We start from the raw sequence: 17966 nt of genomic DNA, 5'->3' as shown, positions 1-17966 counted from the left end.
TGGAAATTTAAAGTTACAAACCTTTAAAAAGAGTTTAGTAACAGCTATTGGGAAATGCAATGATTAGAAAAACCCAATTTTTCTAGATTTTTAGGTAGGAAAATGCTATTAATGTACCAAATGAACAGAGATAATTTTCGAAACAAGATGGCCTTGAAAAAATGAATTTTGGCTAACTCTTTTAAACAAATGTTATTCTTCATTTCTTATGTTCTAAGGTGTGTATAGAAGGCTACACTATTCAGTTAGAAATGGTCAGGAAAGGCCCCTCTGAGTAGATGGTATAGGAACCATCATTTATTCATCATATACAGGAGCTCTGGTAGCGTAGTGGTTACAAATCGGGCTGCAAACCTCAAGGTCAGCAGTTCGAAATTACCAGCTATTCCATGGGAGAAAGATGAGGCTTTTTGCTCCTGTAAAGATTTACAGCCTTGGAAACCCTGTATAGGGTCGCTATGAGTCGGAACCGACTTCACAGCACACAACAACAACAACATTCACCATATAGAGCCCACCTGGGATTATTCCTGGAAATGCAATGGTGTTATATTCTACCAGTTATTTTCAACTTGAAAGATAACTTTTTTAATGAAATAAGAATATCTAAACCTTATATTTTTTAAAAAATGAGCTACTGAAGCGTACGAAAGAGAAGACAAATAGAAGTAGCAACAGCTAGTAATTACTAAGCTAACATAAAACGCCATATGGTAGTCATTGTAATTATGCAATAAGAGATGAAAATTCTGTGAACAGCATTTGGCCACCCCCAACCCCCACCCCCTCCAAAACTGATGTGTGTGTACTGGTAAACAACAGCTTTGTAAATCAGTTTAAAACATCCTACACACTCATGTTAAGCCTTTTAACATGAGTGTGTGTGTGTGTACACGTTTCTCCTATACAACCACACCATTTGGCTTTTGGGATAAAGTTTTAACAAGCCAGAAGTCTAGCATTAGTTCATGAAGCATATTTAGCATTTTTCTTTTTGAAATGACACAGAATAGTTACCTACAGCGCACCACTCAAGGGCAGGAAACGGTCTTACTCATCTTTCATTCCCGGGTCCAGGATACAATAGGTACTTAATGTTTACTGAATGAAAAGTTTACACAAATCTGTGACACTTGGGCTGTGAAGCCTTTGGAATAATGGTGTAAAATACTGATCCTAGGGGGAATCTCTGCTCACCGTAGAGGGATAACTTTACTTTCAACAGGTTGTTGTTATGTGCCGTGGAGTCTGTTCCAACTCACAGTTCTGTACAGGGTTTCCAAGGCTATAAATCTTTACGGGAGCAGAAAGCCTCATCTTTCTCCCGTGGAACAGCTGGTAGTTTCAAACTGCTGACCCTGAGGTTCGCAGCCCAATTCGTAACCACTATGCTACCAGAGCTCCTTTTCAACAGATGGTGGTATTTTAATTCCTTGTCGAAGCTTTGATACATGTTCTAATGTGTTATGCCAAAGACATAACATTTGAAAGGGAAAACAATGTCTTTGAGATTTTAAAATTAACTTTGGAATATTTGTAGATTAAATAAAGGTTGATTCAACTTTATGAGAAAAAAACTATTAGTGTTGAACAAAGGAAAAAAATTATTTTAACTTCATATAAACTTTGTTCTGAAGAACAAGAGAGGCTAAAAAGATTACAAGCAACATTAATTTCTTTAACAAATGCTTGCTGAGCACTATCATGTGTCAAACGCAATGGAGGGCTATGGGGATAGTCAGTTAAGATAGTTCAAACACGGATGAGTGCTAAGAATACAACCGACCTGGGTCAGGGCACGTACATCCCTGGGGGACAGTCTTGAGGAGAAGGCTACACTATTCCAGTTAGAAATGGTCAGGAAAGGCCCCTCTGAGTAGAGGGTATAGGAACCAAGAAGTACATGAAGGAAAGGAGGTTGCCCCTTCAGCAGCTGCCTACTAAAGTTGACAGAAGTGTAGCTAAAGAAGACGTTGAAGAAGTCACAAGATCAGATCACACAAGAGTTTGGAAAGTCAGATCATGCAGGTTCCTGTACATTGTATTCTAACTGCAATAAGCAGGCATGTGACATGCAGGAGCTGACCTTCCTTATGTCTGCTATGCGAAGAGTGGCCTAAAGGGGGAAGCTGGGAGCCACTAGTTACGAAGGCTAATTCAGTAATAAAGGGGGGGCCAGCTTCATGGGCATATGCTCTGTACAGTCAATAGAGACCCCACTCAGAAAGACACTGTGCTTGACTTAACTGCTATTATCATTTAAAAATTCTTAATGATTTATGAACAAGAAGGCCCATAGCCATCGACTCAGTTCTGACTCACAGCAATCCTACAGGACAGCAGAGCTGCCTCAGGGTTCTCCAAGACTGTAAATCTCTTTGGAGGCAGAATGCCATCTCGTTCTCTCTGTGGCTGTCCTATGCAGAAGTGTAAGACTGCAGAGCTGCCCGGCAAGTTAATGAAGCCAGGAGGGGAGGACGGGGAGGAGGAGCTGCCGCAGGGGCTGCAATGCATCCTGCAACCCGGCTGCTGCTGATTCATTATTCAGTGGTCTGAAAACCATTGCTGTTATGTGCCGTACAGCTGGTTCTGACTCAAAGGGACCCAGTGTAGGGTTTCCAAGGAGCGGCTGGTAGGTGTGAACCTCCAACCTTTCAGTTCAAACTGCAGCACCACACCATTGGGGGAAATCATTTAAAAAACAAAACAGAGCTTCTTTCCCTTAAAAAAGCAACAAAAAAGCCCACCATAAGAAACCACAGATGCACATGTGGTGTCTAATAGGATGTTAAGCGACATATAATTCCTTTAAATGCCCATCTTTATATACCCATACCAAGTTCCTTACATTATTCTTATTGTCTTATTTCTGGTAAGCAGTGCCACTCCTGCCTGGAATCTCCCTCCTCTCTATTCTTCTTTCCCGGACTTCACCAAATCAGTGTTTTCTGAAATCTAGAATCTGTTGCCTGTGCCAGACTTTTATTTGGCATATGCTGAGATACTATCTCACTATTTTACAGTCAAATAGGACCCATTTTCCCAAATTGGCACACTCCTGCTGCTTTTGAATGTTACTTGGCTTAGTTTGCATTGTTGCTGTGAAGTGCCATCCAGTCAGTGCCAACACATGGTGACCCTGTGTGTACAAAGTTTCCAAGGAGTAGCTGGTGGGTTTACACTGGCAAACTTGTGGTTAGTAATCCAGTGCTTATCCTACAGTACCACATCAAGACTCCTAGTTCACATTAGATGCTCAGTAAACACCTTCTGAATGCATGAGTAATCATAAATGACACTGAGAAGCTATGAAATATGGGGAAGCAACAGAAGTAGAGAAATCCACTTGGCATGCACACAACAGCCTAAAAAGGAATGACTCATTGTGATCCAAAGCACTGGGCAGCCTGCGACACAAAAAGGCATAAAACCAGCCTCATACCCTTCTTTCATCATTTAGCATATATTTAGTGAGCACCCTACCAGGTGCCAGAGGCACTCTTGAAGTCACCAGAGAATAAAGCAAAGCCTGTCCTCATGGAGCTGCATTCTAGTGGGAACAGCACATCTTGTTTTATATAAACTTGCTAAGCCCACATCATCTGCTCAGTTTCCCATATGTCTACTGTATTCCACTTTGAAAAGCTTCTGCCTGAACATGAACAATTCCTTCTTTTGATTTTCCTCACATACAACACATTACAAGAAAAGGGGTTTAGACATTTTGATATCTTCAAAGTCATAAAGAATATCACTGCACAGTAAATACAAAACTGGAATACATTACAGAAAAGGCAACCTTCAAAATGGCACACCTAGTTCATCAAAACAACCCCAAACTTTACTGATTTCACATAAACTTCATAGAAATAAAAGAGTAAACTCCACAAATACAGCAAACCAACTGATGCTCCGTCGTTCTACTGCGGAGATACGTAGTTTGAAACCGCAGATATAAGGGTATACAGATCAAAAACTCTCATGTCACCTAGGAGCCTCCTTTTTCTTGTTAGTAAACTTTATACCAAAATTCACATGGAAAAATGAACCCAGTGCTATCATACTCCCATTTACATGTGGCTAATGGAGTCCTGGTATGGCACTGTAGGATAAACAATGGACTTCTAACCATGCGATTGGTGGTTCAAACCCACCAGTCGCTCATTGGAAATGCTATACAGGGTCGCTAGGAGTCAAAACTGATTGGAATGCACTTAACAACAACAATGGGACGCAAAAGGAGTTCTGGTTGCACTGTGGGTTAAGTGCCTTGAGTCGGCACCAACTCATAGAGACCCCCTATGCACAACAGAACAAAACACTGCCCAGACCTGAGCCAACCTCACAACCATTTCTAAGCCTGAGTCCATCACTGCCGCCACTGTGCCAATCCATCTCATTGGGAGTCTTCTTTTTCTCTGACCCTCCATTTACCAAACATGAGATCCTTCTCCAATGACTGGTCCCTCCTGGTAATATGTTTGAAGTATAGGAAACGAAGTCTGCCCATCCTAGCTTCCAAGGCATTCTGGCTGTACTTCTTTAACACAGATCTATTTGTTCTTTTGGCAGTCCATGGTACTTTTAATATTCTCCTCAAACACCATAACTCAAATGCATCAATTTTTCTATGGTCTTCCTTATTCATTGTCCAACTTTCCATGCGTATGAAGTAACTGAAAATACCATGGCTTGGGTCAGGTGCACCTTAGTCTTCAAACTGACACACCCTTGTCCTTCAACACTTTAAAGAGGTCTTGTACGCTCTACAAGGTAGGTCAGTAAAACCCAAGAGCTGCTCTGTGGGAGAAAGATGTCTGTTCCCATAAAGGTTTACAGTTGAAATCAACTCAATGGCAGTGGGTTTGGGCTGGTTTAATGTAAGCAAAGAAGAGTTTCTGCTCAGCCATTGCAGTTTCCCCTAGTTGAGATAATACAAATTTCCTAACTGCCAGTTCTTTCATTGTTTGGCTCTTATGTTTGAGTTTTTGCTTTAAAGGTTAGCATTCTAGTGCCTGTGGGCTACATTACAGCTGGGTTTATCTAACATGCTTGTAGTGTACACTGCTGTCTCAGCAGGACTCCCTCCTTTCATTCTCAAATGTATCCTGCTTGGAATGATACATTCTGTCATACCCTTTTTATATAAAGTACCTCGTATTTTCTTTGGATTTATGTTGTTGTTGATGTTAAGTGCTATGGAGTCAGTTCCAACTCAAACTAACCCACAGGGTTTCCAAGGAGCAGCTGTTGAGTTTGAACCACCAATCTTGCGGTTCAAACCGAACTTGCAATCTGATGCAGCATTCCCCAGGACCACACCAGGACTGCTTTGGATATATTGTCGTTGTTTTTGTGAAGTGCCATCGAGTTGGTCCTGACCCACAGCGACCCTGTTTCTGAGGAGCAACTGGTAAGCTTGAACTGCCGATCTTGCCATTTGAACCAACCTTGCAGTTCGGTGTATAATAGGCATAAAAGGAACTGAACAATTATTAAGAAAATATATGCGATATAATTTACAGCATTTTCGTACTATGCTAATCTAGTACTGTTCTTGCTGTTTTAAGTACTTTCAGCTCCTGTAACTCTTATATAAATCGTCACATGAATTTAAACAAAAAGGGACATGAGAACTACAACCCCCCCGCCCCTCCCCCCCCACGTCTCCCACAATGGCTGTAAGCCTTGTTACACTATACATAGGATGGCATGCTACCAGTCTGGAAGTTCATGGTGGGAAATGACTCAAGCCAATGAGCCAACATCAGTAGTCTACACAGAGAAATCCTCCATCCCAGAACCACAAAAGTTGGAGTTCTTTTGAACCTACCTTCAAATATCATCAAAATCCAGTCTTCTGTCATCTTTCTGACTAGCACTAACTTGGTTCAGCCATTCAGACAGTCTTTTATCTGGGTTATTAAATCAGTCTCTCTCTATTTTAAATTCTACTTCCAGACTTTACACTTTGGCCAGAATGATCGATCTGAAACAAGTCCCTCTATATTCCATCTAGCTTAAAATTCTTTAGTATTCTGGTGTGACGCTGTGGGTTAATGCACTGGACTGCTAAGTTAACAGTTCAAGATCACAGATGACTCCCTGGAAACCCTATACAGGGTTACTACAAGTCGAAACCAACTCCATGGCATTTAACAACAACACCATCACACAAAGCCCAAATTTCTGATCACAGCATACAAGACTCTGAAATAACTAACAGTAGCTTACATTTCAAATCATATCTCTTGTGCCATTCATTCACTCAACAAACATATATTGTCTACCTACTATGTGTCATGCATTATTTTAGCACATGATGTACATGTGTGTCAACAAGATTTTCTGACAGGCTGGATATTGGATATGAGAGAGGAGTCAAAAAATGAACCAAGGTTTTTAGATTGAGAAAAGGGAAGGGCAGAGCTGGTATTAATGAGATGGGGAAGGGTGGGAGTTTACTTTGTGACATGTCTGAACTGCCTAGTAGACATCGGAACATAGATTTAGATATATACATTTAGAAGAGAAGAAAGATCTGGCATAATTGTTGTCACATGGAGGGAGCTGCAATCATTGAGATCAAAGTATATGATCTGTTGAACGTACAACTGGTGATCTTGTCTGTCAATCATTAAATTTACAATAAAAAGTTTCTTAAAAGTATCTGGGACACAGTAAGAGCTCAATGAATGAATGAATTTATAGTTCCAAATTATATGAGGCTGAAGTATATTACATATAAACCATGAAACTGATATGACTCATGTCTTCAATGTTTAAAGAGTTGCTCACTTTTCGAAAGTCATAAAAAGCAGGGTATTAAAATTTTGAAATCATTATCTTTAATTACAAAAGTGTTATACACATACAAAAGTACAAGAGGGTGGGTAGACTGAAGCAAAATCCCTATCAAAGTACAGAAGTTTATAAAACTTCTCTGTAGATTAAGAGAAAAGGATGGTGTTATAGTAACTACAATTGCGTTATACAGTACAATATTTTAGATACATATTCACCATGGAGTAATTATAGCCTTTGAAAATAAAACAGTATGAAAATGTTAGGGCATGTCTTTAGAAATTCAAGATTTAAATGACTACTAGAAAAAAACTAAAAAACTTTGATCCCAGGATATAACTTAAAGTACCTCAAACAAACAGCCCAGATTCTGAAAGTTCCCCAGTGCCTAAGAACCTCTGACTTGGCTTTTAAAATAGCCTCAGAAGCAAACACTTGCAAGAATAATCACAATTTTCATATAGTCAACAGGCAATCTTATACATACATCTCAGTCCCAAAAAGGAAATATATCATTTTAAAGTTTAAAAACACCAACCTCTTTAATCTCATGTAGTTTTCACTAGCAGCAGGTCGGCATTCAGCTCTTTGTACCACTATTCCTTCCAATGAAAGTTTATCTTGAATAGAAAGAAAAAAAAAAAAGAAAATATATTCAGATTACACTGATCATTTTCAAGATAGCTTTTTTTTTTTTTTTTGACACATCTACCTCGGAAACCCCATACAGGGTCGCCATGAGTCGGAACCGACTCCCCAGCACATAACAACCACAACCATAAATAATCTAATACAATTAAAAAGTACATTTGAAAAAAATTTTTTTTTTTTTTTTTACATTTTTATTGTGAATTGAGTGAAAGTTTATAGGGCAGATCATCAGTTTTACATTCAACAAATCATATATCTTGTTTCATTACAATGACTATAATCCCCTCCATGTACCATCAGTTAGCAGTATTTCTCTCTATTTTAAGCTCTTTTTTTGTTGTTTTTTAAACACTCAGGCATATATAATAATTTAAACCACGAAAGGGCACATTCTGCAAGCCTGCCTCCTGGCCACCAGCTCTCAGTCCCTCTCTTTCCATGAATCTAGAATCCTTAGCTGCTCCCTTTCCATGTCCTCATCTCTGCCTACATGTCTGGTGTCACTGCTTCTCTGGATAAGATCCCACATTCTGCTTGTGATCTTCTCCCTTCATGGTCTTAGGGTTCTCTGTTTCTAGACTGTAAGATTAACTGCTTTCCTATTTTTGTTACAAAACTTCTACCTTTACAATTGTGATAGTCACAAATAGTCATGATAATAATTACTCACTATTGGATCATAAGAATCTTATCCCCATATCTTCTTACCAGACCCATCTAGACAAGATGAAACTATTCAGTGGGGACTCTACCTTCCCCCTACACATTCTTAAACTAAACTCCCTCTTGAAACCTTGGTAAGCTAGTGCCTTTATTGCCCCCTCATTTTAGGTAGCCAATGTGTAAGTTGCCCATCCCTATCTACCCTGTAAACAGAGGGGCTAGCATTGATAATTGATGTGAAGAGTCCTTCCCTCTCTGTTGGTATTTTGAGCTACTACTTCCATGAGTATAGGTTAAGTTCATCAAATTGTAGCAATTTACCCTCACTTCCTTTATCAAAAATGTTTTTTTTTTGTTTTTTTGTTTTTTCATCTTCCCCTTGTTGAGTTCTGGAGTCCTGGTGTGGCGCTGTGAGCTAATGCGTCAGACTACAAAGTCGTTTGAACTGCAAGGTCAGTTCAAGCTTACCAGCTGCTCCTTGGGAATCCAATATGGGGTCACTATGGGTTGGAATCGACTCGAGGGCACTTAACAACAATAAGAAGTGTGGCGCTATAGGGTCAGCACTGGACTACTAACCATAAGGGTGTGGTGCTGGGGGTTAATGCACTGGACTGCAAAGTTGGGTTTAACCGCAAGGTCAGCGGTTTAAGCTCACTAGCCACTCCTCGAACCCTACACTGGGTCCCTATGGGTCAGAACAAACTCAACGGCATTTAACAACAAAAATGTGATAGCGGGAGTCCTGGAGCGGTGCTGTAGGATTAAAGCACTGGACCGTAAGGCCATTTGAACCACACGGTTGGTTCAAAACCAAAACAGGGTTTCCAAGGAATGGCTGGTGGTGTTTGAACTGTCAACCATGCGGTTAACAGTCCAGTGCTTATGCTGCAACACCACACCAGGACATGTTACTGTAAAAACTAGGTTGAATGCTTTGGTAAAACTTGACATAAAGGAGTTTACTTCAAAAAACAAAACTACAGTCAAAGTAGATATAGGTAAGACAACTGTAAAAGGCTGGGGGAAGTGTAAAGTCTAGAAGGATTTACATTCATATTGTTTAAGTTCTTGCTCCTTTTTAAAGAAACCAAAATTTAAAACCTAAACTAATTTATGGCTTTAATTCTCAAGATAAAAGAAAGCAGATGCTCAAGTAGCATCACATACTCATAGAAAAGGTGTGTGTTGGCTCTGTAGAATAAGTACTGGACTGTGAATCACAAAGTTGGTGGTTCAAGCCCACCAGCCACTCCTGCAAAGATTCACAGCCTTGACAATCCTATGCAAGGTCACTCCCGGATCAAGTGCACTTAACAATAACAACAACTCAAAGTAAAGGCCTCATCCTACATGTACACTGGTGACTCAATGTGCATTTACAAGATACAAGATAAAGCACTGAAGGCATACAGGAATGCAAACTGCTATCATTTTTTTATTTGCTACTTTTAATCTAATTGACCAACAGCTAGTCCTTTCATATGGGCTACAGGGGAGTTTACTGTATAAAGCGGAACGTATTAAAGGTTATAAGACTGAGACAAAGACTATTAGGATCAAAGACGAAACAGAAGAGACTATATCTAGCTGGAATCAAACAAGAGCTTTGTAGAGAAAAAAAAGTAACGATGCTAAAATGGTCTTTGTACTGGATAGACATTATTTAAATAGTATAATTTAGACTGGGAAGAGAAGAGGCAAGTCCTGAGGATGGTACTGCAAGTCAAAGGTGCTATTAGAAGCTGAGGCTTGAATTTTTTCAGTTCTTTCAGCTTGAGAAATGCTGAGCATGTTCTTCCCTTTCAGTTTTTGCATTTTGTCATAATACTTTACTTTGTCTTGAGCTTCCCTCTTGCATTTTCTAATCAGCTCTTTTACTTTCTATTTCTTTCAGTTACTTTAGAATCCCTACCCTCAAGAGAGCAAGTTTCAGAGTCTCTTCTGACATCCATTTTGGTCTTTTCTTTCCAGCATCACAGTAAAACACAAGCCATCACAATATGACAAACTGACAAGACTGCATTTTACATTTGCTCTGATATTTTCTAAAAGATCTAGATAGCAAATTTACTTTGAATAAAATTTAAAACACTGTTTCTTGGTAAACCAATAACAAAATGTTTGCAAGTTGGAAGGTACCCAAGGCTTGAAAATACACAAATATCTGCTTTAAGGTGGGCTCCCCAAATCACGTATCTCAAGTTAAGATATACTGTATATTGAAGAACTGAAGGAGAATAATCCTGTGATCGTTTTCACAAGTTAAGAGAATCCCTAGTCAGAACACTTCAAAGTAATAAGTATGGAGGAAGGGAGCTTATTAGTACTGGCATGTAAATAATGAGATTAGGCATGTTAGGAAGTTATTAGACATCAGGAAGTTATGGGCAATTATTTCTACAAGGCCACTCTGGATCAGTTGAATGTGGAAGCCTTTAAAAGCACTTCCAACACAGCTATAAAAAAGCACAGGAGAGAGGGCCAGTAACCAAGATTTTGGACTGATCTTTGAAACGTTTGAAGCAACTCTCCTACTGCCTCTGATATCACTCTGTGTATTCTATCTGGAAAAGAACTGAAGGAATATTTCCATTCATTGAGCAAGTGCACTTTTTAAAAGGTAAACAATTTTTAATATTCCTTTCTTCTCATTTAAAATCATTTTCCAAGCGAATGTTTGTTTTTTTTTTTTGAGGCAGGGATGATTTTCAAGGTGAGCCACTCGGCATCTAAACAAACTGGTTAGGCAGAGCTGCTATCACTGTTTATTAAGAGTTTTATCTGTTTATCCAATATGCTTGAAATTACATATATGTCTAGTATGATGGGAATTCCCCATCTGGGAATAAGACTAAGAAACTCTAAATACAAATTCAATTTCCTCACCTATAGTATAGCTCTTTAACTTCTCTCCTATTTTCCCTTCACTTTAAAAATAATGTGGTGATTAAAACAATAAGCTTATCTTTTTGTTATGTTTATGGATTAACCCTGGTATGGCACTAGCATAAGCACTGAACAGCAAGGTCAATCTGAACTGCAAGGTCAATGGTTCAAACCCATCAGCAGCTCCTTAGAAGAATAACCCTCTGGTTGCTTTCACAAGTTAAGAGCATCCCTAGTCAGAACACTTTAAAGTAATAAGTATGAAGGAAGGGAGCTTATTAGTACTGGCATGTAAGTAATGAGATTAGGTATGCGAGGAAGTTATTAGATCTATACAGGATCACTATGAGTCGGAACTGACTCAGCGGCACTTAACACCAATATGGTACAGAACATACTGAAATATGTTTTGACTTTAGGATGATCCCTTTTGGTAGGAGCTCTGGTAGCGTAGTGGTTACGAATCGGGCTGCGAACCTTAAGGTCAGCGGTTCGAAACTACCAGCCGCTCCGCGGGAGAAAGATGAGGCTTTCTACTCCCGTAAAGATTTACACCCTCGGAAACCCTGTACAGGGTCGCTATGGGTCGGAACCGACTCGACGGCACTTAACAACAACAACAACAACATCTTTCATGCAGTAGTAAAAGAGAACACAGATTCCAATGTAGGAAAATAAAGATGAAGAAAGAGTGAAAAAAGCTAGCTTTCAAGCAGCCCCCAGTCTTGTTCAGGGAACTATGTATACATAGAACAAGATAACTGGGGTATCTGTGACTGACAAGGCTGCTTGATGAGGAGTACAAAGATTATGTGTGCAGTATGAAGGAAAATGGTACAATAAAAGATGAAGGTTTCTATGAATGAAATTCTACAGAAGCCATGATCAAAGAAGTAACCTAGTGAATGGGTGAAAGTTCTAAAAACAAACCTCTGTATAATGTTTTAATGTTTACAAAGTAATTTCACAAGTTATCAATCCACCTTTATTTCAGACTATAGGTTCCTTTTAAATTGTTATATTAAAAATGTAATTAATCAACATAAAAACTTCCTAAATACAGATGTGGACATGAAACTATAGAAAACAGACATAATTTCTATTTCCAAAGTCGCTTTCAAAAATAAAAGCCTGAATAAAACTGGGAAATAAAATGACTTTTATAAGAAATTATAAAGTGATACTGTATTATAATAATAAAAGAGAGGGGACAATAAAATCATAGGTCTGCAATAGTTTGTTTAGTCAGCCCCTCATTCCAAGATGCTACTCAGTTTTAGCTACTGCACTTGAAATTGGAGGGAATTCAAATACAACAGCAAAAGTGATTAACTAGATACAAAACAACTCCTTCCTGGAAAGATGAACTCTCCCAGAGAAGACATAGACTACAGTCAAATAGTGCCAAATACTGGGCTAGACATGAAGATAGGGAGACAAAGGGAGAAAAATACATACACCTGTACTTAGGAAAATGCAACATAGTTGAGGGAGACACTATGAATGAGATACTTAGAGATAATCTAATGGCACATACATTTAAATCAATTTAACATGATTCAAATTTTCATTGATTTCATCTTTCATCATTTGTATTCTCCTTAAGATGTGTAATTAGTAATAGTGTCATACCACATATTAGTTAGGTTCTTTTTATCATTTTCAAGGTACTTTGATATTAAGTGACTCTCACAACTACAGGATAAAAATTATGTCTTCACCAGTAAGAAACCTTGGAGATCAATCCTCTTACTTGAAGTAATCAATTTCTTTAATACGATGATCCTTCAACTCTGGCTGACCACCAGAACCACCTGTGGGGCTTACTGAAAAATATCAACACTCTGGACTCCCAGAGATTCTCATTCTCTCTCTCTCTCTCTCTGCCTACTATCTACCTATCTTCCCATTTTCCTCTACCCATCCACCCAGTTATCCACCCACCCACCCACACAGCTCCCTACCTTTCTACCCCCTCCTCTGGATTTTATTGTTTCTTAGTGTGGGGGGGATAACTCAAAGCGGATCAAATATTTCATCAAATCTAAGACACACGATCAATTGTAATCATCAGCATTATTTTATGGACCATTTGTTATGTTAAGTGCCATCGATTTGGTTCTGACTCATAGCGATCTTGTACAGGGTTTCTGAGGAGCAGCTGGTGGGTTTCAACCGCCGACCTTGCTGTTAGCAGTTCAGTATTTATCGTACAGTGCTACACAAAGACTCATATGTACTACTACTATTGTTGTTAAGTTCTGTCACTGAGCTGGAACCAATAACCTTGTGTTTTAAACCAACCTTGAGGGTCTGCGTTTATCCTAAAGTGCCACACCAGGACTACTACTAATAAGGACAAAATATGCATTCAACTGTAATATAAATCAAATATTTAAAGAACCAATCACAAAAATGTCAAATGTGAAAAATGTACATTATGATAGAGTGCTCCATCCTTACTTTAACTTCTGTGGGTAAAAAACTGTATTTGTTCCTATAAACCATCATACCCTGTCCTGCTATTCATACTCCTCTCCCATCTCTGACCCCATCCTGTCACTAAAGACACGATAAGAGGACATCAGGAGACACAGAGTAGGGGCACATTTGGGAGCAATCCCTCTATGGTCATATTCATAAGAATATTAGCTTTATATAAATTTTCAAAGTCACAACATCCCTCGTTCTGAGACTGTAGGCAATTTTCCACCTTAAAATACCCTTTTCCCAAGGAGAACCTAAAATTCCATTTTGCCAAATGGGACTATAAATGTGACTGCTGTAAAACATAATTTCAAAGCTCAGGTTACAACAAAATTTCCCAGTGAATAATAATGCATATGATGCACTTTAAGAAATCATATCTTATATTTTAATTCACTTTAAAATGTAAGATATGAGTCTTCTTATAAAACAATCAAACACAGGTTTCCCTGAAATACTCAGCTGCCACAGTATATCTGAAATATGAATCAACTTGATTGTTTTCAAGATTATCTCTGTAGCAAACAGAAAAGAACATGCGGAATGGTACTTTACCTGAACTCCTCATTTTTTAACCTTAACTCTCATTTTCATTTGTGCTTACTTTGCTCTATTCTTTTCCAAACTCTCCAAAGAGGACTAAACAATTGCTAATGTAGCCAGGTTTCTTGGGTTTCTTTGATGACACAACTGAGCACTGCCAAATGTTCACAAAGATATTCGTCTTACTGAAATTCCAGAGCCACATGACCACCTTGACAAGAGGTATAGCCAGTGAGTCCTAGAACGATTCAAGGTCTCTGCCTAGTTTGTGAGATACTGTTTTAAATCAATTAAACAAGGCAGCTTAATAGTTGTGTTAGTATTATACCAGAACCTAGAAGCACTAGATGCAGACAAATTTTACATTTCAAAATAAAACTAAAGTTGTACCATTCAAATAGAATTATATTAACATGGGGGAAAAAATCCTTGATTCCTAAAATATCTTAACACACTATACTGTGTAAGTTACTTTTAACACAAAAAACTGCTGAAGCAAAATATTCATAGCTGATTGTCAAAATGAATGTTTCTCAATCCAATGCTATTAACATAGGAGTTAGAAGCAGGGAGCCCCTGAGTAGTGCAAACAGATAAGCACTCAGCTATTTACTGAAAGATTGGAGGTTCAGGTACCGAAAAGTACCTCAGAAGATAATCCTGGCAATCTAACTTCTGAAAGATTACAGTCATTGAAAACCTTAGGGAGCACAGTTCTACTCTGAAACACACAGGGACACCAGGAGTCAGAATCAACTCGACAGCAACTAGATTGTCTGTTTGCATGGTGTCAGGTAGGAGAGCATCAAATTCAAGCAAGAAAGATACAGATCAAGAAACTTGAAAAAAATGTGGGAAATTCTAGGATCATTTCAAAAGACCAGCACAGAAACACACAGGTGAAAACAACTTTTAAAATGTGGTGGAGGTGGAGAAAACAGAGTACTATAGTCTTACAAAAGCAGCTTCAAGACTGTATCTCTGAAAAGCAGTGCTAGCATTTCAGAGAATGATGCGCTGTGTCTTACAACAGGAAAGGAACTTCAGGGTAAGGTTCCACTTCTTTCAAGGGCATGGGAATTATCACTGGTATGTAAACAGGGCAAGTGTATATTATGATGTCCTATATGTCAGACTGCGAAGTCTTTTGAACTGCAAGGTCGGTGGTTCAAGCTCACCAGCTGCTCCTTGGAATCCCTATACAGGGTCGCTATGGGTGGGAATCAACTTGACGGCACTTAACAACAACATCTCAATCATGATGTTGACAGTGATCTTTTTTACCAAGTCCAGATTTCCCATCAGGAGTTGGTAGAAAAGATGGAAATATCTCCCAATGACCTGGAATGAATTCTGCCTATTGTAGATGGTGGGATCATCAATACCTCATAGTTGGAGGTTTTGCCAAGTTATGGGGAACTGGGCCTAACTAACTATAGAATATACTCAGTCAAGGACTTGACAATGGCATTGTCTAGATTTTCAAAGTTGGCTAAAGGGCCCTTTATTACACGTTAAGGACAGATGTTTAACATAGGGTGATCTAACACTGAGGAAAGGACCCCTATCTTTCTGCTTATAAAGGCAGATGAAATTCTCAAGTCTAGTGGTCAAAAGGAGTGCTGGCGGCGTATTAGGGCAGGCACTGGAGTAACCCAAAGGTCTGCAGTTCAAACCCACCAGCGACCCCATGAGAGAAAGAGAAGGCTTTCTGCTCCCATAGAGATTTAGTCTCAGAAATCCTATACAGTGTTGCAGTCAGGACTGTCTGAACGGCACTTAATGAGAGGAGGAGTTGGAATAGACTCGAAGCACTGAGTTGGGAATTTGGTTTGAGTGGTCAAACGGATGTAAGTGAGCTAATCTTTTGCATTTGTGTTACGCCTTTCTGCTGCAACTGATTAATTCAAGTTTGTACCTGCAGTGAGACAGAGGAATATGGCCATGTAACCCACAGATGTTCCCTTGGTCTATATACTTACATACCTTTTGTATAGTGTTATTAGGAGTGTGTTGAAGGAGCCCCGGTGGTACAATGGTTAGGCTGTGGTTAGTGACCAAAAAGTTGTTGATTTAAACCTGCCAGCCACACCACAGTACATAGACCTGAAGAGCTGCTTCTGTAAAAATTACAAGCTAGGAAACCCTGGGGACACTTTCATCTGTCACATGGAGTTGATATGAGTCAGAATCAACTCAATGGCAACCAACACCAAAACCAGGGCTGTGTTGACATGATCGGAAGGTCAACAGAAACTTAGCAACAAACTGAAAGAAGACAACTGGCTTTCTCCCAAGAGTAACGTCTACCACAACTGGCAACAATCATCAATGAGCACCAGCAACATCTGTGCAATGCAATCATCTTGCTTCCATGGGGATAAGACGGGTCTCGTTTTTCTTTAAGACTACAAGTTGAGGACAAGGGAACACACAAAAATGCTATGGGTGTGTATCAACTTCTAGACGAGACTTTAGTTACATGACTGTTGCTAGGGCATACATGACCAGCACTTCATACATGTCAGATGTACCAAAGTCAAGAACACCAAAGTACAGTCTAGAGTTAAAAAAAAAAAAAAAAAGTAATCCAGGGTTAGAGGCACAGGATTGGGTGGCTTAGAGTCTGTCATAGCAAGCTGGCAGACACCAAGAACATGCCCCAGTAGTTTTGAAAGCTGGACATAAGAATCACGACACGAGTGAGTTAGTGAGTGTCGGGCAGCTGAGTGACAGCTGACCAGGTCTGCGATCCTGTGTGTGGCAGTACCGCCCTTCACACCTTGTGGAAGCCCATCCTCTAACAGTACTGATGCTCTGGCTTCTGCCCTCAAAAAGACCAAGTGTGAGGAAGGAGACCCAGTAAGTAGTACACACTATTCAACGTCATCACTTCATTTAAACATGCGAAGAAAAGTCCATCACTACATTATGCTGCACTGATTCTGATGTCCCCCTAAAACTCATTAAAAGAGGATAGTTTAGATATGAAATTGTTAGGTTTTAGCACGTGTTGCTATCACATGGTACTATGCAGGTGTAGTGACTACTTGTAACGGGAATGTAAGAATTTCATTAATACATTTACATAGTACCCCAAAAACAAAAAGCTGAGTCAGCATATTTTTAAAGTCACATCTATGGAAAAGCATTAATTCCAAAAAAACTATAACTAACACACACACAAGACTGTAAGAATACAAGAGAAGACTTTTAAATAATGCAGGAGTGAGGGGAAGCTTTAGTCTGAGCATTGGCTTTGCTACTAACAAGCTGTAAAGTCCTAGATACAACATTAAGAATTCTCTGGATTGCAATTTTATCTTTGGTAAGATGAGAAGGTTGAATTTCATGATTTCCGAGCATAACTGTAAAGTCCTGGTGTGGCATTGTAGGATATTCACTGTTAACTGCAAGGTTGGCAGTACAAACCCACCAGCCACTTCTCAGAAACTCTATATGGGTCTCCATGAGCCAAAGCAAACTCAATGGTACTTCACAACAACAACAACAAGGAAAACTGCAGGAGCCCTGGCAGCACAGTAATTAACACATTAATTTGCTAACCTGAAGGTCAGTGATTCACACCCATCAGTTGCTCTGCAGGAGAAAAGATAGGGCAGCATGCTTTCACAAAGCTTTGGTTGGTGGTTATGTGCCATGGAGTCGGTTGCAACTCATAGCGACCCTATACATTGTTTCCGAGGCGGTAAATCTTTACAGGGGCAGAAAGCCTCATCTTTCTCCCATGGAACAGCTGGTAGTTTCGAACTGCTGACCTTGCGGCTCGCAGCACAATTCGTAACCACTACGCTACCAGAGCTCCTTCATAAAGCTTTAGAGTCTTGGAAATCCTATGGGGAAGTTCTACTCTGTCCTATAGAGTAGCTCTGAGTTAGAATGGATGCACTAGCAATGACTTTTTCAAG

General features: G+C 39.4%; 1 protein-coding gene across 1 annotated transcript in view; it reads right to left on the bottom strand.

Moving 5' to 3' along the window:
- Positions 1-17966, bottom strand: part of GTF2F2 (general transcription factor IIF, polypeptide 2, 30kDa) — a 176871-nt gene that overhangs the window by 79453 nt on the left and 79452 nt on the right. The window contains exon 5 of the mRNA XM_006837619.1: positions 7343-7424. Coding sequence (XP_006837682.1) covers positions 7343-7424 — 82 coding nt within the window. The remainder of the gene's footprint in view (positions 1-7342; positions 7425-17966) is intronic.

Source organism: Chrysochloris asiatica, unplaced genomic scaffold (genome assembly GCF_000296735.1).
Source record: "Chrysochloris asiatica unplaced genomic scaffold, ChrAsi1.0 scaffold00022, whole genome shotgun sequence".
Classification (NCBI taxonomy): Eukaryota; Metazoa; Chordata; class Mammalia; order Afrosoricida; family Chrysochloridae; genus Chrysochloris; species Chrysochloris asiatica.
This window is presented reverse-complemented; position numbering and strand designations above follow the sequence as displayed.